Here is a 25,587-nt window from a genome sequence, read left to right on the forward strand (position 1 = left end):
CAATCCTAGGTCCATCCTCTGGAATGATGCAGTGATTCCTTAAATTGTCTCAAATTGAAAGTAGAATAATTATAAGATCTCAAGGAGTTGATTTGTTTTCAGCTAATTAATGAAACTTTTATTGTAAGGTATATGTAAGACTATACACCAAAAAAAAATGAAGGAGTTCCTTCTCTCAGGAGCTTACATTCTATCAGAAGAGACAAACCTATACATACGTAAGTATGTAAAGAATAATTTCAAAATTAATACAAGGTATGTTAGGAAGAGAAATGAGGAATTAGGAAAAAACGGGGTGGAAGGTGGTATTGAAATGCATTTAGAAGGAAGAGAAGGATTCTATAAAGTAGAGGACAGAATGCATTCCATACATGAATAATGTTCAGTGAAAGACTTGGGGCCAGGAGATGGAGTGCCTGCTGGGAGGAATAGTTAAAAGACTTGTTTGACTAGATCACAGATTGCAGAAGGAAAGATAAGAGTATAATGAGATTGGAAAGGTAGAATGGGCCCAGTTGTGTCCCCCCAACATGGGAATTTTTAAAACTTATCTTTAGATGTAGGCCTATTCTAGTATGTACTCTAGGAAATTTTCAACCCTAAACTTGACTAGGACCAAATTTACACCTTCAGAGTCATCTCAAAATTGACAGTTTTCTGAAAGCTGAACTTAATGGAGGTAGCCTAAAGCCAAGGAAAACCCCTTAAATCCATTTTGTACATTGTACTTATGTCTATAGAAACAGGAAAAGGAGAGCAGGGGCTGTCTTCCTAGGCATTATCTTAATATTTCAAAGATTTCTCTTTTTAGTAATGTCTAGCATTAGAGTTTATGAGCTGAAAAAATCTGTGGGGGTGGGGGTGGGGGTGGTATCTGGTGGTCTAAGTGGCAGGAAGCTGGCCTGTCAAAATCTGATTTAAACTCTGTTGAACTAGCAGTTCAATGGCCCAATGTTTAGCTGCTGAGAACCCAATCCATGGCCCTGACAAGACAGGTGGTGGCTCAGAGTCGAGTTGCACTCTTTGTTACAGGACCAAACTAAGGAACTCTGGGAAGCTACAAGGAACCCACTTTATTTTAGCTACCCTTCCTTGTCACTGCCAACCCTGTCAGCTATGGTGAGGGGGTGGACTTCCTAGTTGTCCTTTGTGGAGGCTTTTGCTGCCACTTTCCTATTTTAGGCTTATTCTGATTTTTCCATCATCTTGCTTCAAAAATTCAAATGGAAGAAGGAATTTTTGGACTTGAATTGTTTCTAGAGTAATATGCAACCTACAGCACTTTTGAGAAATATGAGGAAGAAATAGATTGTTTGATGTGGACTCAGGGTGAGAATTCTCAAATCCAACAAATTTGTAATCAGTTCCAGGATAACTAAAGACAACGAGGAAGAACCAGATTAAAAACGAAGTTATGAAAGAAAGGAAGAGGAGGAGGAACAGGGAAAGAGCAATGATAAAAGTCCTGCTAGAAAAAGTAGGATAATTGACTGTCATTGGTATTGACCATGGAGAGAATAATTTAAGAACCATCAGTCTTCCTTAAACCAAAAAAAAAAAAAGAAAATTTGAGAATCACTTCAATACCATAAGACTTTAGGATTAAATATATGTAATGTGGATAATTAACTACAAATGACTAGCTGTAGCTCTGACTTTTTTTGGGGGGGTTTTGCAAGGCAAATGGAGTTAAGTGGCTTGCCCAAGGCCACACAGCTAGGTAATTATTAAGTGTCTGAGACCCTGAGACCGGATTTGAACCCAGGTACTCCTGACTCCAAGGCCTGTGCTTTATCCACTACACCACCTAGCCACCCCAGCTCTGACATTTTACGAAGAGTTTGTCCTGTTTAAAAATCCATCCTGGCTGGTGAATGACCTACTCCAGCTTATGAACCCTATCTTTATTACCTGCCAAAAATTTCGAGTTTTCTTAGAATATCCTTTCCCCTCCTCTACCTTTGAAATTTTAGTCTTAAAAGACCCAGCTAAAAAGACACCTTTCTCTGTGTCCACTCTGTGAATTCTTCCTCCTTTGAGCTCTTTGAATTTTCTTTATCATTGTATTTTGTATTATAATTACATAGTTGTCATTTAAACTTCTAGGGCAGGGACTCTTATCTTCCCTTGTTTCTCAGAGCCTGATATGGCACCACCTGCATTGGAAGTGCTTAATAATCTTTGAATTTGAAAAAGTAGTGAATTCTTCTTCACTGAAGTTGTGGAGGCTAGATGAGTATCTGTGAAGAGTTATGGACAGTGAATTCCTGCATAGCATAAATTCTGTGATTCTAAAACAACCCAAGAACAGAAGGACCTTTTTTTTTTGGCCATGACCTGGTATATAAAATGCAGTAATAACATCTCACATTTGTTTAGTGCAGATATCACTGTCTGCACTTAACAAATGAGGAAAATGAACTTCAAAGGGGTGTGAAGCTCTCCCCTCATAGCTGGGGACTCTGGGCTAAGATCTGAGCCAGACATTTACCTCCCAAATTCATAGCTGTTTATTCTACTATATCAAAATTGAACCAAAATGCCTCAAAAGAGAACAAGTTTTTCACACATGTAAATGTTTTCTGCAATTTTAAGTTGCTCATTTGAATATAGAAACTCTCTCTCTACTCAGATGTGACCAAACTTTTTGCTAAAGGGAAGTTTAATGCCAGAATCCTGAATCACACTAAAAAAGTAATGAGATAAGGAGAAATGCTGCAAAGATCATCTTCACTGCAAGAGTCAAACACAGAAATAATAGAAAGAGGGGCGGCTAGGTGGCACAGTGGATAAAGCACCAGCCCTGGAGTCAGGAGTACCTGGGTCCAGATCCAGCCTCAGACACTTAATAATGACCTAGCTGTGTGGCCTTGGGCAAGCCACTTAACCCCATTTGCCTTTCAAAAAAAAAAAGAGAAAAGAAAGAGAACCAGTCATTAGGAAGTCTTTTCCATCCATGGACTGATTAAAGGATAGGAATAGAAAATTGTATCCTAACACATTAGGATTTGACTTTTTTAAAAAATCAACTAGAGCACAATGGAATATCTGCTATGATTCTGGATAATACAAAGGTGCAAATGATGTTGGTCACAAAAACTTAAATATCAAGAATGGAGGAACCTAGCCTGAAAGTACACCCCTTCCATAAGAAGTCTCTGATCAAAAGTGGTTTCTTTTATTCTTCCCTAAAACCGTTTTCTGATTCCCTCTAATGCCTTTAGCCAGGACCAAATATGAGAGCTTATTTTAATCATTGTAGATGACTTGGGCCAAGGCAATGGGTCCAGACATGGGAATGGAAATTCTACAATATGCCCATAAAATAGTAATTCAGAGCCCTAAGCGAAATGGTGAAATTACTCTTATGGTAATTATTGCCACCCCTGAGTATATATATCCCCCTATTGTGCCCCATTCTGATTGTCAGCTAATATTACAACAGCTGTATCTTAACCAGTGTATAAAAGAGTTTACACTTTCCTCTCTCCTCCATTTTGCTGTTTCTTTTTGGAAGATATTTTGTGACTGTCTCCTTCTGCATCTCTGCCTGCTCTTTAAGTTATTGGCAAGCATCCCTTTGCTATTGCATGCTTGAGAGAATTAAGATATAAAACACCACCTATCAGACCCTGGAGAATTCTGGATTAGACCATTTAGCATTGAATGTTTATTGAACTAGTTAGGGTCTGATGAGGTAGTGGGTTGTATTGATTTGATCTCATTCTATATGAAGGCTCTTTTTGGATGTAGCCCTTAGGAACACCTAGAAGCTGTGTTGCAGTAGGAAAAAAAAATTAGTTTGTCATGAAATATTCCTGGGCTGCCAGTACCATCAACTTAAATGTTGTTTATAGCCATTTTAGACCTGTCACTCAGTTTGGATTTGTTTAACACCTACTATATGTCACTACTACGTTAGACTGGTGATTAAACACCTACTCTATGTAACTATGTTATACTGGTGATTCAAATGCATAAACTGAAATACTCTTGCATTATCTCAGACACTAAACATTGACACAGTGCTTTCTTAATTTTATTTATTCTCTATATAACTCGTTTTGTATGTTTGTTTGCATGTTGTCTTGACCCCAGTAGATTGTGAGCTCCTGGAGGGCAAGAGGATGTCTGGTTTCTTTTTGCATCCCTAGCACCTACACCTAATAAATGTTTAATAATGCTTAATAAATGTTTGAGTCAATACATAATAATTAAATGTTTTGGAAACTCAGGAAAGATTTTAGGTGGTGGTATTTTTTTCTGCACCAGGATAATAGGCCAAGGTCACTTGAACGTCTCAACTTCTCTACCAGTTTGAACTATAAAGTGCTTGGAAGATTAATTATATAGAATAAGGTAAGCTAGGGCCAATTTGTGAAGACCTTTGTCTAGTAGAGTATGAAACCCTTTTTATGTCTTGGCATAAAATTTTTAAACCAATTATCTTTTAATATTTTGAAGGATACATACATGCATTACCCATTGTAGTACTGTTTGCAATCAATTTTCATGTTTTAATCTTTATTTAATCTTTAATCTCTAGGGAAAAGTTAAAAATTGGATGTTGTCAGCTGGCCCAGATGGAATACACTATGCAGCAGTGCAATGCCTCAGTCTATATGGAAGCCAAAAATCGGGGGTGGTCTGAAGATATGCTCAACAGGACTTGTTAAATGTTTTCTTCCTGAATCCTTTATTTATGAGTTGGACTAGTTGAAATAACAAGTGTAATGTAGTTTTTGTTTTGTTGTAAAGTCTTTTGAGCTTAACCCAAAACTGAACCAAGAATGGTCCTTAGTTTTCATATTTGATTTGCCTTTTCCTGAAACAGCCAAGATTTGGAAAAAAGCTCAGTGCTTACAAACTGGGACAAATGCTTTTTATTTTTACTGTGTAGGCTCAATTCTTCAAGAGCTCTAACAAGCATCCCTACTCCTCTTATCCCTAGATTACACAGATGGGATAATGGTGGCTTTTCAGCAGTCAAATCAGTCGAACTTGAGCCGAGTTCAGGTTGTCATGAATCTCTATATACTTCTGTAGTTCAGTCAGTCATGGGACCAGGCATTATAAAAAAGCCCAAACCCAACATATCCACAAACTGACCACTTGGACTGTGTGAGCTAGGTTTTCCCTGCAGGCCAGGGAACTGATACACATTTTGATGTAACCATCTGTTTTGGGGTCATTTTGCAGCTTTCAGTTCCTACCCCATGGCAATGAAGTCAAGCTGCAACTCAAACTCTACATCTTACAATCTCCAGTTCCTGCATCCTGTATTTCTAAAAGAGGGTTTGTATTTTTTCCTGAAATGCAAGTCTGCCCTAGTTTATAGTTTTAGCAGTGTTAGCTCTTGGCTGAAACTCAACATCTAGTCTTCTGCATTATTCATTTGTACAATGGATTGGAAATGTATTCTACATTTGGTAACAAATCCTTACAACTTAGGCATTCTATTCCAAATACATGTCTTATTTTAGAAAAATTAAATAAATTTTTGGGGTAAATTTAAAATGTTTCTTTCTTTACTTTAAAAGTTGTGGAAACAATCTTCACTTAAAGAGTAGCATTTTCAAAGTTGTAAATGTTTCCACTCCAAATACCCAATTTTGCTGCGGTTTTTAAAAAATTTCTTGGTTTGTGTCTTTATTTGATAGAAGTGGCTGAAAGTGAGCTTTTATTTACTTAGACATTAACTTAAGGTAATCACCTAAGGTCCATTCTAGGAAAAAGGAGCAGTCAGAAAGGATAAGGCCACTGAATACTACTATAATTTAGATTTCAATCCTAGGGTTTTGTTACCACCTCTGTAATGCTGGTGGGAAATTCACCAAAATAATCTTTCAGATGAAAATCTCTTTCATCTCTGAATGCTATGAATGAAAGGATTTGGAGTTAAAAGGGGACCTCACTTCTAATCTGGTTCTTTTTATAGGTTAAGGACATTGAAACAGATTTCCCTTTACTTTTATCATGTCACAATGGATGAGAGTTGTTATTCTAGAATTAGGGACACCTGGTATCCTCTCCATTCTCAGATGAAATAGCAAAAAAGCCTAACCATGAATTTGGGTGGGGATGAGGGTAGAGAGACCAAGCTTCACCTTCCTCATTCATAAGCATGCATCAGATACTAAGGAAATAAAGTACACAAACAACAGTGTTCCGATATTAATCCCATGGTACAAGGATTTCTTGCAAGGTACCTTTAATGTGGTGTTTGCATCAGCAGTAAAGCATTAGAAAGTGCCAGTTTTGGCATCAAGTTAGATGTGCAGCACTACACATTAGACACCAAGTATCCCAAATTTATCCATATGAACAAAAACAGTTCTGCTTGAGGTTGTTTTCAAAAACCTAGTAGAGTACGCATTAAATATTTCATGAGCAAGGGCTGCCACTTTGGATTAACTGTACTGTTCAAGATGAGCTATCTTTCACTTAGCTTAAATGAATCTTGTACAAAACACACCCTCCTCAACCCAAGTCAAAAATACTTAAAAGCCAGAATTATTTTCACCTAGTATAATCATAGCTATGTTACGGTTTGGAATCCTATTCAAATAATGAAAATGTTGTATACAAAAAACAGTATTGCAGCTGAGGCCAAAGCTTAGAAGTTGGCATTCTAGGAGTTGAAGGGAAGCCTCCTTCTCAGCATGTTCTAAGACTCTCCCTCTGCTTCAATAATTTGAATCTGCCACATTTCACATCAACAGATAAAAGTACTCTGCTGAGAATATAAAAAAGTTTTTATAAAAAGGCAATCATAAAAGATTAGATCTTGGTAGGTATGTCAGCTTTCTTATAAAAAAAAATAGCCATTGTAATATATTTAAATAAAGATTTTTTTTTGTTAGAATTGTTCCAGTTACTGAAAAGGGGCCTGAAATAAAAATTATTGCCGACATCCCAATACCATACCCCCTCTCTTGCCCCATAAAACACATTCAAAGGAGAAAGTTTATTTCATGTGCAAATTGGCAAAACAAATGTGGAGGAGAGGGAAACTCTTTAAATGATATGCCCAATCAATTCTTAGTTTATTTTTTTTACATTGTCAACTTCCAAAAAGATAAAAGAAAATTCTAAAAATACACAAAACAAACCTTCATGTTGGCATTCTTTTCAAATAAACACAAAAATATATACAGCACATATTATAGTATGCAATATGCAAAAGCTTTGTGTTGCTGTTAGCAACTTCTATATACCCTCCCCCCACCCCCAGCCCCACCCTACTTATTCACAACTGTACCTCTACTAAACACAATTACATCACTAAGCCTGTTAGTTTGGAAAGGGCCTTAAATTTGTTAAAATTGGAAAATCCTTGTATAGGGGCTCCACTCATTTGACTCAGGGTTATAGACTTCCACAGTATTCAGGAATTCATTGCCATCAAATCCTCCCACTGCATAAATGGTGTTCCCCACGGCAACAATGCCAGCATTGCTTCTTGGTGAAGTCATGTTTCCCATCATCTTCCATTCATTTCTAGCTGGATCATACATCTCTACACAACTGACAGCATGAGAACCATCAAAGCCTCCACCAACAAATAGCTTTCCTAAAAGAGAAATGTCAATAAGATAATATAAGAGAACTGCAAACACAAAGGACTGCTGTATAAAAATAGATTACCAGAGAAACAACTGTCAAAAATCTTAAGGATGCCAGCATCTAAGCAATTCAAACGCAATACTATTATGCATTTGAATTATGGCAAAACTATTTAGAAGTGATCCTTCTTTTACATACTGTGTGTTAGACTTGTAAAGTGATTAACTTAAATCTCTACATTTTAGAAGGGATGACAATGTAATTTAGAGTAAAAAAAACAAAACCAAAAATTCCTGAGGAAATAAGAGGCCTCAATTAAGCTAAAATAGATTAAATACAGAAACTGAATTGAGACCTACAAAGACCAAAACCAATTACTGGATGCTTAAGACATTAACTTTATCATATGATTTCATAAAATTCTCTTTCTCACTGGGGTAGGCATAGTAACTCCTGAATCACTGCCCTGGATTTGTTGTATGTTCTTTGATAATTCTAAATAATTGAACTTTAAAAGCCAATTTTATCACCCCCCCCCATTTTTATGAGCGATATGAAGATATGAACTACAATAGACCTGGAATCTAAAAAGTTAACTAAAAAAAATCTGATTCCAATCTTTAGTGTATCTTTAGTATACAGTTAACAGAAATAAGGAAGTTTCTATTTTCTCTTCAATTTTGATGAAAAGGTTTTTATAATGACTTATGTTACTGAAAAATAAAATTAGGATATGATGTTCTTGAACTGCATATTTCATGCAGTTGTGTCCTCACAAACTCATTCACTGTTATAATCTAGTCTCCAGTTATATAGTTGGTTTCTTTTGTTCCTTTGTGATTATAATATTATTATGAATTATCTCTATTGTTGTTTCTGTAAAGGATGTATATCTTTTTTCATTCTCAATTTCTGTAAAAAAATGCTGAAATGTGTTTTAATAGTTTTTCCAATATTTTATCTTTCTACTCATCTTGTACAACATGCCATTTTATCAAAGTATATTATTGCTCAATTTGTGCCTCTTGACAGTTATTGCTTCACTGGAAATCATCATTTTGCTCTTTCCTCATTTTACTTGTGTTCATATGCCATTTTAAAATCACAACTTACTACTGCTATTACTAATTGTTATTCCAAATTGAGAAAGCATTAAGGTCCTTTTATAAGAAAATTTCTCCTACAAAGAACTAATCAAATGAATGATTCTTTAAAACTCTCCTATTCATGTTGAAATTTATTAGTTATTTTATGTATATAATACTTCAAGATATGGGTTATTACATTACCAAGAAATACCAAAAAGAACTAAAGTTAATATATTCTAAATATAGAATTTCTGGAGTATTCTTTTGTTCCTAAATTTAAATTATAAAAATTATCTGAATCCATGGAACTTTTGGAAGCTACTTAAAACTTGAAGTATGAAGTTTATTCACATGTAATAATCACTATGAATTGGGAGGGACCCAACATCCAACCCAGGTAGAAAAAAGGATTCTCCCTTATTGACAGTAATCAGTCAACAAAGAGTTTTGCTTCTTTGAGAGTTGATTATGGGAACATTAATTTCATTGTTATTTACCATTATGAACAGCTACTCCAGCTCCACGTCTAGCCACATTCATAGATGCAATCAGTGTCCAGGTGTTATTTTCTGGATTGTAGCGCTCTACTGTGTTCAAGCAATTCCAAGATTCAGCTCCTCCAATTATGTATAAATAACCACTAAGCTCACATACTGCTGATTGGTGTCTACCTATAAGGACAAATTAAAGTAGTGTTAACTACCTAGTTTTACATCTAACAAACCCTGGAGATTTATTTCAAAGGAACCCAAATCTGCTTAAAATGTATCATCAACTTACGAATGTTAAGGGGAGCACAGCTGGTCCATGACTTTGTTACAGGATCAAACACATCACAATTTTTCAGTCCTTTCTGACCATATGGATCGGAGCCACCAAGGATGTATAGTTTTCCATTCAAAGCACAGACCCCTTTTGTTGGGAGAGGAAGGGAAAAAATGCAATTAAATGCTATTATTAAATTCAGTTATCCAAAAATTTCAAAACCTGAACAGGAAAAAGGTACCTGCATTACAACGATTGGTTCTCAATTCAGGAACTTGGGTCCAATCATCTATGTTTGGATCATACATCTCTCCACAACTCAGGTCATCAGAGTGGCCATTTGAACCACCTACCACATAGAGTTGGCCCTAAGAAACAACAAGGAAACTATTAAAATCTCATCTGTTTGAAAATTCAACTAACTCAAAAGTATGAAATTTCAATCCCCAAATCAAAAGGCTAAAAAAATGAACTCTTCCAACTCAATTACCATTAATACTGCCATTTGAAACCGGGCTCTTGGTGTTCTCATGGGAGCCAAGAAGGACCAATGATCTGTATGCGGATCATAGCATTCAACTGTGCGAAGACATTCCTCTCTGTTGTAGCCACCTGAAGGAAGATAAAAGTATTTATAAACACTTCAGCACTATATTTCTGAGCTCAGAATTCCTTATACATACATAACCCTTATTCTGCCTTAACTAAATGTCTGCTATAGAAATGAGAGAAATAGATTTAATTCTTTTTTTTGTGTGTGTGAGGCAAATGAGGTTCAGTGGCTTGCCCAAGGCCACATAGCTAGGTAATTATTAAGTGTCTGAAGCTAAATTTGAACTCAGATATTCCTGACTGCAGGGCCAGTGCTCTATTCACTGCACCACCTAGCTTCCCCTTCTTAAATAAATTGAAAATTAGTCCTGGATTAAAACCAGAATGGGGGGGGGGGAGTTCCTCACTTAGGTTCCCCACACTAGGTGGATTGTTTTTTAAATCAGACCTCAATCAATATTTGGTGTAAGGTAAGAACATCCTGTGGCTTTTTCCACAGGAAAGAATAGCATATCCAGAGTAAATCAAGAGAAAGCAGTTAACATCCTTGACCAACATTGGTTTAGGACTCCACTAGGCAATATCTCTACTATCCCAATATTCTACTATACATCATTAATTTTGTTAGGCTTCTAAATATAAAATGTTTCTGGGTCGGTAACTTACCTGCAGCTATCAGTTTGCCATTCAGCTCAGCAGTTCCTAGACCAGATCGAGCATAGTGCATAGGAGACATGGGTTTTTCTACTGGACCATCTGGTTGCAATTCAAAACTTAAACTTTTAATCAGTCGTGGAGTACTTGTTGGTGAACTCTGTGGACTGTTGCGTCCATGAAGAAAAATTACACAGAATACACCATCCAGCACAGCAAGACACAAGTAAGTATTATCTGCAAGCACAAGAACTTGGCATTAAAAACTCTTACCTCTTAAAAAACATGGCCCCAAAACAAGGGAAACAACACTCCCTACTTCATTCCTTTGCTGAAAGTGTGGAACCTAGGTGTACAGACTTTTTTTAAAGGTATGTCATTCAATTTTGCTTGTTTGCACTTCCTCTTTTTTTTTAAGGTTTTTTGCAAGGCAAATGGGGTTAAGTGGCTTGCCCAAGGCCACACAGCTAGGTAATTAAGTGTCTGAGACCAGATTTGAACCCAGGTACTCCTGACTCCAGGGCTGGTGCTTTAAGCACTACGCCACCTAGCCGCCCATCTTTTTTTTCCTTTAGGAAAAAATAATACGTGGGATGGATTTCTAAAGAGGAGGAGATATGGAATTTTAAAAAACCCTAAAAAATTCATTTAAATAACTCATCTACTTTTAATTTCAGTTTTGAAATCCATTATTTGTACATGCAATTAAAGTAATATGTTAAGATATTTTAAAATATTAATAACATCAGGAGGGAGTTTTTTCCTTTCAAATCACTAAGAAAACTGTGTTACTCAATAGGGCAATCCATCAATTTTCATGTACTTACTTGAGGTCTTTTCTGAAGCAACGATTTTCCATTCATGCTTAGGACTTTGTACTGTAGCATTTGGAGAAGAGACACATCCAGTTGAACTGCTACTTATCTGCTTGTGGCCATTCTCACGTGGTGGCTTTTTCTGCAAAATCAAAAGGGAGCTACAGAAACCTAACCAAAGACCACACACTGAACTAACTGCCTGTGTTCCTCTGGGCCATAAGGGAAAACATGATTCCAAAACTCATGACTATGTATGTCATTTATAGCACACCTAAATTTAAAACAAACCCACTTTCTAAACATTAAAGTTTATTTGCACACCTAAGTATTTACTTCATAAAGGAACCACTACCATCTAAAGACCAAAAAAAGCTCCAATTTAATAATTAGCTACATATAAGTCTGCTTAATAATTCAAATAAATATTCTACCAGCTTTTCATTTCAAACATGAAAATCTCCAGAAGAGACTAGAAGATACATTATTGGCTCATAGAAAACAGATGTGTTAGAAGACCTAACTATTTTTTCTATTCAATGAGGAAGAAACCTAGAATATATGTGCAGTGCCAGGTAGAGCTAACAGATTTTCAATGGAAAGAATTTAGGGGATGTGGTTCAACTCCCAGCTCTGATACTGCTACCTGTATGAACTTGCGCAAATTACATTTTGAAGACTTAATTCCTCAATGAGGAATAATCCCTAAAGTTCCTTCTGGCTCTTTGGTCCCAGACATCACTGCAGCCTCTAGATAAGCCCTCCTTCCAGAAACTCTGAATCTATAAAGTCAGCACTATGGAGCTTTATTCAAAGTCTTCCAACAAGTCTGATCACATCTGGAAGCCATGTCAGGAAATATGATTACATGACAACATGACTGTTCAATTTATGGCCATATCAAGTCTGAATTGCTAAAAATCTACCCCTGCAGTTTCAGGATCACTATAGTAATGATTTTTTCATCAGTTAGCCTAATTTTAATTTTTATGATGATCAAAGTATAAGCTTATGATATAAATGTCTATAAATGAAGTCATTTGACCTGATAAAATTCAAAGACTTTTCAATGAAGATGAATACTCACAGCCAAAAATGAACATAAAATCATTTCTTCACCATTTGCTATCATCATTATCCCTATTAATTAAATCCAAATCTAGCCTTGCTCATTTAGGTTAATTATCTGGGAATACTTGATTAATCGCTTGAAATAAAGTTTGTATGTTCAGAAAAAGCTACAAATAATAGAGATGGAATAATTAGTAAAAGAAATCAACTTCTAAGCAATATGAAGAGGCACACTGGAACTAACCAAGTTTTTCCACACTCTTTGGTTTAGAGAAGGATACTCCTTTAATGCAAGTTTCATCATTCTTTTAAGGTTCTAGTACCTCCACCCTTGTCATTATAATTTGCTATTTATGATCCACCTTCAAACTGTACCATTAAGCTCACACAAAGAAACTGAACACTACATGCTAAGAAACAAGTTTAAAACTTCTTAAATGTCCATCTAACAAGGGTCAAGACACCTTTTTTTAAAACATTCTTTTATCTTACTGCCATCCTCTCACTCATAACTTGAGAATTTATCTTAATACAGAAATCCAATTTTTACCATGCCACTGTACTTTCATTTAAAAAGTCCTTTGGTTTTATTTGCAAATTTTAATTTAGGGGGAGAATCCAAATGGAACCCCATAGTGGCTATTAATTACAACTGGTGAGTAAAAGGCATGAACTAGCTAACTCCCATGTCCACAAATAGATCCCCTTTCTGCCAAATACAAACTAAGTTACACCATCAAAAAAAAAATTCTACTTTCCTTTCCCAAAGCAAAAGAAAATTTTAGGTGTGCTATAAAGTTTACTATCAAATTTTAACCTGCAGTTACCTCCAACTCTGCAATGTGTACCTGCACAAACTGAATGTGGTCATCATCACTGCCAAACACCTCAGCCTGTCCATCTAGTAGATTCCCATCAAGCAGCTTGTGATCAGCTGAGTAGTACAACGTTTGAACCTGCAAAACAGCAACAGAATACCCATGTGGTGGCTCTTGTCTCCATAACTACTCTCCTATTAGGTAGAATAAAAAGACTCCACAAGGGAACCTCCAGTGAGTGTGCCTCTTGATATCTCACTCTGGCAAAATCACAAATTAAAAGAAAAATACAAGTCATGGTGGTAAAAAAAAAAAAAGAAAAATAAAGAAAAAAATTTAAAAAAAAATTCTTCCAATACTGGCTTAAGAATCCTTGGCTTGTTCTGCTCGAAAGAAATCTTCATTTTTCATGACTCCTAATAATTATTAGCATTTCTGATATAACATTAAGAGAGAAAGCATAAAGGTATAATATACAGGATCCTGAATAATATAGATTCACAATCACATACTAGGGTTTACCCCCTGGAAATAAGCTCTTTTCCATGTACAACAATATTTTCCTCTTGGGCAGGATGAAAAATGCCAACCAAAGTGAGCTTTAAAAATATTCAATTCCCAAGCCCCAAAACAAAAAAAAAGTGAACATGCAATACATTACTAAAGGCAGCCAAATAACATGTGGCAAGGCAGAAGATCAACTGAGAACATAAATAATAACACAAGGTGTTTTTTGCAACGGTCTCTTAGGCTTAATGTCTTTTTAACATTATCTAGTGGAAATGATACAATTGAGCAATCAACTGCAGAGTGCCCTTAAGGAAAAAAATATTTCCAAGTTTCCTTCATTAATATTTTAGGCTTTATGGTGTGTGTGTGTGTGTGTGTGTGTGTGTGTGTGTGTGTGTGTGTGTCTCTGTCTGTTTAGGGGATTGTTGGGGATGTCTTAAGAAAAGGTGGCCCAAGAGAAGTTTAGAGGTATGCATGAATAACACCAATGAAAGACACAAAGCTTTAAAGAAAAGAATCCTGTAAAGGAGTAAACACCATTAAATCATCATCGCTCTCTGCCCACAGCGGATTTTTCTTAGGAGAACTGGGGCAGGACTGCTGCTTCTGTACGTGTCAATACACTTGAGGTTTCTTCTTGTTTCTTCAGTCTTGGGTATCCTAGTTTTGTTAATAAACCTATAGGGAGATAAATCAATGGGGAGGAACAACCATTAGAAGCTTTTACCTACTTTTCATATTTAAAGCAAAAACCTGTGAAAGAAACATTAAGAATCTACAGAAAATTTCAGTACCACCTCCCCATTTCTAAAGCAAATTACATGCTACTTTAAAGAAAGTTATCAGCACATAATGAGCAAAGAAAAAAAAAGAAAGCAGAAGACCAGACTGAACAGTTCATTCAGCTCACCTGGACACCCCCCCTGTTTCTCAGCTTAGGGGTACCTACAGCAAAATTTAAATTCTTTAGGGTCATGGTTATAAAATAAAAATGAAAGGGAATCCTTCATGTCAAAGCAACTTAACTTTAAATAATTGTTTAATCCCATTTACTTAAAAACTAACCTCTTCCATCAGCTCCTCCAGACTGTCTCCATTCTCCCAGATGCTACGCTGTACCCAGTTGATTACCTTTGTATATAATTTGCCATTGCTAGGCAGGCAGACATTGTCTTCAAGCATTACCTCCAACTAGAATTCCAGAAAGAAAAATAACCATTAAAATATGCTTTAATGTCCAATCTTTCAGTAAAGATTCTAGGTTCAACTTATTGTATGAGTTTCTATAAAAATGTTAAGACTTCAATTCTACTGTAATTAGCTTTTTGCTACATTCAATTAAAAACCACCCATTTTAAAGAAAAACAAAATTTAAGGAGAAACAGGAAAAAAAAAAGATCCTCAGTCAGATGTTAAGGATACAACCACATCACTTGAATGCTTTTTACAATTTTCTTTGAAATGCGCTTTTTGTACCACTTCTTTGACACGCAGGGAATAAGTAGGAATAAAGGGTAGGAGTGATACACTGTTTAAAACAAAACAAAATACTAAACCTGATACTCGAATTAAAGCGACACTAGTCATTGGTAATTTTGGTCCACAAGACAGACTAAGAAAATGTAACACACACCTTTCATTGGGACAGGTGAAAATTATGGCTATGGAATGTCATAAATACTTAAAACAAGTTGCTCTACTGCTTTGTTTTGCTTTCTTTGTATCTAAAAGGAAAGACCATATCTGGAAATAACATGAAGAAGGCAAAAAAACTTTTTAAAATGGAGGCAAAACAATGTTTTTCTTCTTACTTTTAGCCGTGGAAGTTTAAGAAATTCCTCTTCTTCTGAAATTTGTAACAGGTGCTCCTGGATATAAACATCAACTTTATTCAACAAACGGGAATCTCCCATGCAATTTGCAAAATTCCGGTAAGAGATACAGCTTGAAACATCCATCCTGGATAGCAAATAGTCACCACAAACCTTTGAAAAAAATAAAGATATTCAAATAATAGTAATATTTTACAACTTCTTCTGTGAATTTATAAGATACCATTTTCAAGGAACAATGATAGCTCTAGAGAGCAGAGGATGCAGGGTATATTGCTGGTAACATGAAGGAATAGGGGGACTGTATTAAAGTCAGTTTGCCATAAACTAAAAGAGTCTCTGAAATGGGAGTTGCAGAAGCTAGAACCTAGCCTAATTAACTATGAGCCTTTTGGTTTTATCACTGCCCCCAGATAACAAAGAAATCCTCAAATTTATTTTCATTTTCATGAAGGAATTATCTTTGTCGAGTAACTAACTACATGCATATTTCCTCTACTTGTGAAAATTTTCATTTACTTCATGACAGGTAAGTTTTCAAAGTTTTGCACATGACTAAAGCATTGACTAAAGACTGTACCTGCTTTACTCTGTCCATCTTTAGCTTCTTAGCTGCAGAATACACATCTTTTACTAATTCCTTATCAGCTTTCAATCTATTAAAAAAAAATTAAAGGCCCATTATAGTTTGCCAATATCAAGGTTTTTAAAACACAGAAATTGTTTTATATTAGGAATTTCAGAATTCTAATATGGAACCTCATTTTTATTTGATAGAAAATACTTACTGAGCAGTGTAGGCATAATTCAACAAGACTTCCACTGCTTCTGGATTGAGATCGTCAAATTTAACATGAGAAATTCCATGAGGATCGCTATCACTATTGAAGATTTCAAATAAGTAGGGACTGCAGCAAGCCAACACTGCTCTGTGTGCCAACATCTCATGCCCACAGACCTTAGATTATAAAGAATTACAATAAGAAATATTCTTCCAGAAAATCATTATACAATATTCAATTCTCTTAATTTTCCCCTTAAGATTTTTGTTTTAAAAGTCTCCAACATGGACATATTTATCCCTTAGTCCCAGATCCAGAGAGCTCCCTACATAAATGCCATTTAGTGTATTTACCAGACTTGACTTAGTGCATCACAGATTTCTAACCCTACCACAGCCCAGTAATCAAATTATAAATACCTGAAGTCGAACATCACAGAACTGGCCACTTTTTCGCAAAGCATTTAATTTGGCAACTGAAGACTCAATGAAATTTTCATCTTCAAACATTAAATATCCATTGGGAATCATTTTTAAATGTAGGTTTGGCTGAGAGAAGCAAAACAACTGTTATGTTTTTCTTAGAAATTAACCATTTAAAAAAATTAACAATTTTTTTTTTGCATAGCAGAACAACTTATTATAGGATCTTATTTCACCCAAGTGGGATATCCTTAAATTATCAAGCATACTGCATGTAAAAGTATATTCTACAAAAATAATATAGCAAAAACAGGGTTCAATAAAATGTTCCAAACCAATTAAGACACACCTAACCATATCCCTTAAGCTTAAGGGCTGGCACACAAGAGTAACTAGATCAGGTTTCCATCCCTATGGAACAATCCATTCTTGGAGGAAAGTTTTAACTCTTGTTCTGTTCTTAACCCCAACCTGCAACTAAAAGGAACTGCCTAATCCAGTCTAAACCCTTTTTTCCCTTTCCTTCTTCCTGAATAATTACATGGTAAAGAAAATCATCTGGTCTAGATCGACAGGCCCTGACATTTTTTAACCTCGTTACCTCGAGAAAGCTATTTTGCTCCTCACTCTGAGGTTCAAATTTCCTGTCAAATGAAGGACTTGGACCTAGATACTAAAGTCTCTTTTAACTCAAAATCTTGAGATAAGGAAATTTAAAAAAAAGTAAATGAATGGCCATATCATGTATTGACTATTTAAAAAAAACTGTTTTACTGTCATTAATTGCAGCCTAATTTTATGAACCTCTAGAAATAACCTGTAGAAGCTAAATTAAACTTTCAAATTCTGCATATTCTAAAATCAACCTTTACTTTTTATAAACTGATTTTCCAAAGATATATATACACACTTTATTTCATCTAACCAGCTTTAAAATTAAATGTATGCTAAAATTCTACTTATAGAAACAGAATAAAATGCATCATTGAAATAAAACACTTGTGCAGCTTGGTGGTATAGTGGGATAAAACATTGGCCCTGGAGTCAAGAAGACCTGAGTTCAAATCCAGGCTCAGACACTTAATACTTTACTTAGCTGTGTGACTGTGGGCAAGTCACTTACACCCTACTGCCTTGCAAAAATAAAGATTAAAAAAAGAAACAAACAACAAAATAGATTTTCATTTTCCAATCCCTGAAACTCAAAATATTGGCATGTATGGCATAACTTAAATGCCAAAGAATTCATCAATTTGGGATCCGGATGATTTATACATAATAGTACTGCAGCCTGTTACTTCTGACTTTGATGAAAAGAATTTCAATGTTTAACAAAATTCCTAAAAGAAATTCTGATCTACCAAAGAGTTTAGCACTACACCAGTGTACCATATTTAAAATCTCTTCAAGTATTAGATTTTCACTCACCTACTAATATATTTGTGAGAATTTATGCCAGAAGATTTGTAAATAATCCAAGGGAACTGGAGTGTGAAAATGCAGCACACAATTTTGTATCTTCTTGTATGAAGATGGGGGGCTGAATGTAGGCAGACGTGTTTAAAGCTGCAATGATGATTCCAAAACTATCAGGCTTGAAAATGATGTAATCAAGTCCTTAAAAGCTATAGACATGAATTTCTTCTGTGATAATCATGCATCATAATCTGTAAGAGACAATTTTTATAGAAAAATTAACATCTTATTCGCCAATAAATCTCAAAATACTAGCAACATTTTTTTAATGGACAGCATCAAGTGCAAGACTGCCTATCTCAAACTCAAACATTAACTGACTTGAATTCCCTTCCTGTTTCCCACACACTTGGTTCTTACTTATTTGCTCCATAAGCATAAGAAATTATTTCAAGATCCAGTAATCCTTGCATTTGGAGAATTCCACAAACTGAAGAAATCTTAATATTGTTAATATGTTTAATTCCAGCATTTTTTCCTAGTAAGAATTGATATATTTATGAGCACACTTAAAGAAAATTCATTTTTGATTATATCCCTTCCCTACATAGCCAACCATTCCTTGTTACAAAAGCAGTATTTTCTTTCTACAACTTAATTTTTTACCAACCTACTCTAACAGCTTATACATCATCAAGTTTATCTCTATAGTCCCTTCCTTTTCGAGACAGGGCTATTTTCTCTACTCTGGGGTCAGTTTTAGTCATATGTATATAGTTTTGTTTTGTTTTTTTAACATTTACATTGTTGCAGTTATTTTGTATGCTTTTTATGGGAGCTCCTTACTTCACTGTTCACATAACTCTTCTTATGCTTCTCTAAATTCTTCATACTCATCATTTCCTACAGCATAGTACATTGCACCATATGCTTATACCACAATTTGTTTAGCTCTTCTCCAAACAATATGTAATATACAACAGGCCTTAAAGCTTGAAAGCCCTGGGTTCAAAGTCTGCCTTCTAATACATATAAGCTATGACATTGAGAAAGTCACTTAACTGCCCAGTAGTGTCAAACTCAAAACAGAAATGGAAGCCATAAATAAAAATCTCTGTGAGCTGCAGACAGACTTTATTTTAAAATGTAATGTTAGCATCACAAATCCATGCTTCATCTTATTCCAATCTACTTTGTTCATCTTTGCTATCTCAAAAGATGCTGCCATGATTAGTGCCATATGAGACTTCTCTTTTTGTCTTTGACTTATCCTATGTCTAGCAGTGGGATTTCTGAGTTAAAAGATATGGATATTTAAAAAATTTATTGAGCATGATTCCAAAGTGATTAACCACAATGGATGGATCAATTCTCAACATCAGTGAGTTTATTAGTGTGACTTTCTGCAGCTCCCTCAGACATCACTTTTTTTTTTTTTGGAAGTTGATTCTGTATTCTGAGGAACAATAACATTTAAAAAATGCAGATAACTCTCTGGGATGTCCACAAAGATCTGAAATTTTATATAAAAAACAGGCCTTTTTAATGGGCCACCAGAAGACAATATGAAAACAAGTTAAAGGAGGTATATGATGTACTAATCAAATAGATTAAATTCTCAACTTGTCATTTGTTCTAGGCACATTTTAGGAGACATCAACATAGATGAAGCACATCCAAAACTGTGGAGATGCCAAATGAAGGAACCTTAGGATGTTTGTTTAATCAAGAAAAGATTTAAGAAAGACTTAAAGAGTCTCCATAGGAGAAAATGGGAACAACACCTACAAGTTATAGAAAAGCAGTTCTCAGGGCAGAAAGAGTTTTAATCAGTAAGGCTTTTTTGTCCTAAGTTATCACTCGATGTCTTCAATTGGTAGCTGGAGAAAAATATTTGTCCAGAGATTATGCTTTGGTCAGGGATTGCTCTACATACAAGTTTGAGTATATGAACAGGTAATATTTTGCTACTGTTACAACATAATGATGGTTATTACTTTTAATTCTCTCTCTCCTTCACACACCTCTTGTAACATATAACACACACTATAAAATTATATTTTATAAAAGTATATTTGTATATAGTATATAAGAGTATATTTGGGGGTTCAGATTTACAAGTCACTCACATGAATTAGTCCTACAAACCTACTTCATTAGAAGTTTTCTCATAACCTTTTACAAGTGTTCAGAGCTCTCAACTTGCCGTTATTCCATTTAAACGAACAAGATAATCTTAACTATATAACATTAGAAACAGTTACAATTTATTACCACTGCCATCCATAAAACTTTTAATTATTAATACCAATAACTGCAAAAAAATTTAAATAAATGAATGTTAAATTAACTTTAGCTCTCTGTCAAGTTAACAGGTACTATCTTTCATTCTAGCTACAGAGTTCATGCTTGGTTCAACAAATGTATAATTTTTTGTTTTTCTACAACAGCATTCTCCATATAGACTAAAATTTTCAGGATTTGTAAAATTGATTTAGTGACATGCCTCAGTCATTTAGTGGAAATAAGGGAGAAAGTCCCTAATTGAACTTCGATGACCTAACAACTTTCTTGGATATTTTTTTGGCTACCAATTCAACAAAACATCATCCTTAAACCACTGAAAAGAAACAACAGAATAAACCAGAGGATTCTCAGAAAATTCTAATTATATTTTAGTCACTGCTTTTTACTACAACTTGTAGGAAGATGAGCTTATAAAAATTAATATTGATATATTCACACCTTAAAAATGAAACTTGTTCAGAAACTTCACAAAATGAGAAAAAATTTCATGATGAAGCATATAAATTCTAAATCGAGTTCTAAGAACTGTGATATTGTGTTGAAACCCTGTAAAAAGTAGTTCCCCATAACTAAAACAAGAGAAAACTAACTGACTGGGGTCAAGCTAGGAGTACATATACCAACTATCTCAATTTTTAAGACTATGATCAATGTTTTTAATTTTTAAGACTATGATCAATGTTTTTATAGATGTGTACATTAATGAGAATTATAGAGGAATACAGAATAAGAAAATCAATTTTTAAGGTAGCTCTTAAATCTTTTTTTTTATAGCAAATATACATGGTACATTTTTTTCCCCACTGTGAAAACTTGTTACTTAAAGCAAGGGTGATCATATCCAACAATATGATTAAACACTTTGAAGCTATTAAGATGCAACCTTTAACTGTCTATCAACTACAAGGGTTCTGTGTGTGTGTGCGCGCGTGTGTGCGTCTGCAGAGTTAACTTGTTATGCTAGGCCAATAAGTCATCCTTCTGAGCATCACATGTAACTCAGTAAAAATATGATTATCAAGATGTAGCCTTGTCATAAAATGTTCCTTTAAAGTTCCAATGATTGATTTCACTACATGAATGCACATAAAATGTAATAGTAACTGACAGTTAATCAACTAAATTTTAATTAGTTAAGGTTTGTAAAAAGCTTTACATATTTTTATCTCATTTTTGACCTCCAATGGGAAATTAAATAGGTACTCTGTCCTTGTTTATTATGGCATTAATATAAAAACAAATTTCAGCCCTTTGTAAATTTTATGATGTATGGCTCCCTCTTGGAATTAAAAAATGTTTATGCTACACATTCAACTATATTGCCTTAGATATGCTATATGGAAATAGACAGGATTAATATCTCAACGACCCATAAAAATCATACTGAGCACATCTTCAGTTTGTGTGATACATAGTTCTATTCAGAAGTCACAGATTTAGAGTCTATTCCCTGTAATGTCTTATCATATTTGAAGATATAAAGTGAAATGCAAAATTCTAAATTCAAGGGTATGCATGTGGAGTTATTACCTTTTTCCAATTTCTACTTATTTTTCTTTCTTCTTTTTTTTAAAGTTTTTGCAAGTCAATGGGGTTAAGTGGCTTGCCCAAGGCCACACAGCTAGGTAATTATTAAGTGTCTGAAGCTGGATTTCAAAATTCAGGTACTCCTGATTTCAGGGCTGGTGCTCTATCTACTGCGCCACCTAGCCACCCCTCTACTTATTTTTCAATCAAAAATTTTTTCCATAAATTGTTAAGAAGTCATCTCCCAACTTGGAGAATTGAAATAGATCTCATATTCAACCCCTTCTTTGAGAACAAAAACCTACATATTCCATATTACCTAAAACTAATAAAATTCAATGTGAAAAAGATAAGTTTAAAATATAGGGGAATCAATTGGAATTGGAAAAATGGAGACTAGAACATGAAAAAAATTTTATGCAAGTCACTGTTAGGATTATTAGAAATTTTATGCCAAGTCAGTTCAGGACTCCACATAGACAGTACTTTTTATTCATGAACTTTATTCTAAAGGAGTAAAAAAATGGGACTATGACAGAGATGGGAAAAGGGGACAGAAAAGAGAGAATAGATACTGAGGAAGATAAAATGAGAAACAAGATGAGAAGTGTAGTCAAAGCTGTTTTGAGTCATATCTACTTGTTGTTCCCTTGGGTGGTGGTTAGATCAAGTAATCACAACTTTTCAGTGAAGAATTAATTATTAGAGATCACTTTTTTCCTAAGGATAATAAAATGGAGAATAGAATTATTACTTGGAATTATGGAATTCAGCAAGCAGACAAGATTTTCAGATTGTTAACAGCAGCTCACCTCCCCCCATCAGTAAACTGTAACCTGGCTTTATGATTCCCCACAACCTTTCTTTCTCCATGGAGCACCCTCATAAGACCTGGAATTAAAACAAGTGATTTCTCTGTTTAAAAAAAAACCAACCCCAAATTACATAAGAATATCCTTCAAGGAAATTAACTCCCACATAAAGATAGTCATCTAGAGATAAAATGAGAAAGATGATACTTAATTCTTTTATATGCCACAGAAAGTCAAAGCTGTCACCCTCTTTTCAGTTCACAATTCATACTTTTTAACTGTCTTTTCCCCCAACCTATAGTCATCCAACAAGTATGAAACTACCACTTAAAATTCCTAACAATGGACAAAGCCATCAGCTCTAAGAACTTAACACAAATACTACCATGCTGTCTGAAAGACAGGAAAGCAGTTTAAGAGGGCCTTCAGCTTGGTCAGCATTTGTTTCTGAAATGAAAGAAAATAACTTAATAAACCAAACCATATCTGCCAGTTGAAGAGAAATAATCATGGCATCTACCAAAAATAAATCAGTGATCCCTGAGAAATTATGAGGAACTTACTTGTGCTGCTCTCTTTTATCAAGTATCTGAAGCCACATTCAAACCCTCAAACTGGGAAGAAAAAAAGTCTACAGAAGACAGCTTGATAAGCCAAGGATTCCAACAAAGTCTGGCTGTTAAAAGCAATAACCTTAAAAGTTGAAACTAAAAATCTAGGCTGTTGTGTATATTGACAAACTTTGTAAAGTGAACCTATACAGTGATATGATTACCATAAGATGATTAAAAGGTATTAAAGAAATAGAGAACAGCTAGGAGACTCTTTCCTCGTCACTGGCACACATCCATCCAGTTTGCCCATAGTGACCAAATCATCGCCATGCGGTAGGCAATACAAATGACTCAAAAGCACAATTTTCACTAGCTCCAAGACCGCTAACCTTTCCGTGTCCCGACAATGAATACCCAAGGGCCCAGGAAGGCGGTAACTGAGTGACCAGGGCCGGGCCTCTCCGCACAAGTGTGACCAGCGGAGTCCGGGCCGCACTTGTGCTGCCCACCGTGGGGCTTCTGGATCTGCCGGGCTCAAGCCCTACAAAGCGCCCCAGCCACGCCGGCGTGTTTGGGTCCGATTTCGCCATTATTCACTGCAGACCACAGATTAGAGACAAGCAAACGATTTCAAGAAAATCCCCCCGAGGTTGTTCCGCCACCGGCATCAGAGCACAGCTCTCTTCTACCACGTGTAAAAAACGTGCGTCCCGAGGGTCGCCACGGGCGGGGAGAGGGTCCTCCCTCCGGGTTCGCGGGCCCCCCCGCCACACCCCCGGCCGCCCATTGGACGGCCGCCCAGTCAATCAGCCCCGACACGTCAGGGCGGCCCTACCCCGCGCTGGGCGAGAGCGGCGGGCAACGTGGAGCGGGAACAAAGGAGCCCCGGGGCCGGCGGGGCAGGGCGGCTCGGCCCGGCGGGGCCGCCCCTCGCCTCCCCTCCCCCGCGGGTGACAGCCCCGGCCCGGCCCCGCGGCCGTTACCTGGTTCCGCTGAGAAAGGACGAAAAAAGTCATCGCTGGAGCTTCGGGGGGTCAGGAGGAAGCGAGCGGGCCGCGGCCCCAACGGAAAGCGCCTCGAGGCGGAGGAGGGAGCGCTCGCAGGCGGGGACGGGACCCGCACGGACCGGCCGGGTCGGCGGCGCGCCCGCCCTGGGGAGGAGGAGGAGGAGGAGGAGGAGAGAGAGAGAGAGAGAGAGAGCCGAGGACCGGAGCCGCCGCCGCCCGAGCCGCCGAGAAGATGCGTCCGTCCTCCACGCGCGCCCGGAGACACTGCCCCCTCCCGCCGGCGCCGGCCGCACCCCCTCCCGCACGTCACCGCGCGCGCCTGCGCGCCGCCGCCGCCCCGCCCCCTCCTTCTTGCGCGGGCGCCCGGCGAATCAGAGCCCGACACACAATGGCGCCGCCCGCCTTCCCGCCTTCCCGCGCCTCCGCGCCCCTCCCCCCGGCTCCGCCCCCCCCCCCCCGCCGCGGCGCTAGGTCAGAGCAAGGTGATGCGAGGGCGAGGCCGGGCCCCGCCCCCCGCCGCCCGCCGCCCCCCGCCCCCGCCCTTACCTGTCCTCCGCCGGCCCAGCCCGGCCCGGGCCCGCGGGGCCGCCGAGGCGGCGGGGACGCGGCTAGCCCGGCCTCCCCAGGAGTCCGAGCCGGACCGGGGCCGCCAGATGGGCCTCTGCAGGGACTACAGTCGCCCGGGGTGGAGTCGGACGGACCCTGCCCCGAGGCCGCACTTGACCCCTGCCAAGTTCACACCCGCGGTCCGCGAAGGCTTCTCCGCCTCCACTTTGGGCATGATGGAGTTTATACTTAGTGCACAAAGAAAAGGCGTTTCCAGTTTTCCCTCTATTGGAATACTTTATACTCTATTACAGTTCTCATTTAAAATGCACCCGGAGAGGGGCTTCTCTGAGTGATTCTCCGAGTCCTCGGAGCATAGAGGCAGAGACTGGCCTGAGCGCGAGGTGGCCCCGGCCGGGAGCCGGGAGGAATTCAGAGCTGGTCTCAGACCCTGCCCTGGCTGGGGGACCCTGGTCAGGCCCTGGCCGGGGGACCCTCGTCGGTCCCTGGCCGGGGGACCCTCTCAGGCCCTGGCCGGGGGAC

The 25,587-nt window shown here is 37.3% G+C and overlaps 2 protein-coding genes across 5 annotated transcripts in view; one reads left to right on the plus strand and one right to left on the minus strand.

The window, feature by feature from the left end:
* Positions 1-4,738, plus strand: part of SWT1 (SWT1 RNA endoribonuclease homolog) — a 137,567-nt gene extending 132,829 nt beyond the window's left edge. For all 4 annotated transcript variants that reach the window (XM_074222224.1, XM_074222228.1, XM_074222229.1 and 1 more), the window contains one exon: positions 4,547-4,738. In XM_074222224.1, the coding sequence (XP_074078325.1) occupies positions 4,547-4,676 (130 nt within the window). In that variant the 3' untranslated portion in view covers positions 4,677-4,738. The remainder of the gene's footprint in view (positions 1-4,546) is intronic.
* Positions 4,739-6,166: 1,428 nt separating this feature from the next.
* Positions 6,167-24,766, minus strand: IVNS1ABP (influenza virus NS1A binding protein). Its single transcript, XM_074222235.1, has 15 exons — positions 24,475-24,766; positions 18,304-18,542; positions 16,873-17,001; positions 16,460-16,629; positions 16,252-16,327; positions 15,651-15,824; positions 14,905-15,030; positions 13,360-13,467; positions 11,453-11,582; positions 10,638-10,862; positions 9,910-10,031; positions 9,661-9,787; positions 9,435-9,566; positions 9,152-9,325; positions 6,167-7,573 (listed from the first exon to the last, which is right to left on the minus strand). The coding sequence occupies exons 3-15, from the start codon at positions 16,981-16,983 to the stop codon at positions 7,320-7,322; spliced, it is 1,929 nt and encodes a 642-aa protein (XP_074078336.1). The 5' UTR covers positions 16,984-17,001; positions 18,304-18,542; positions 24,475-24,766; the 3' UTR covers positions 6,167-7,319.
* Between the last annotated feature and the right edge of the window lie 821 nt (positions 24,767-25,587).

This window comes from Macrotis lagotis, chromosome 2, assembly GCF_037893015.1.
Source record: "Macrotis lagotis isolate mMagLag1 chromosome 2, bilby.v1.9.chrom.fasta, whole genome shotgun sequence".
NCBI lineage: Eukaryota > Metazoa > Chordata > Mammalia > Peramelemorphia > Peramelidae > Macrotis > Macrotis lagotis.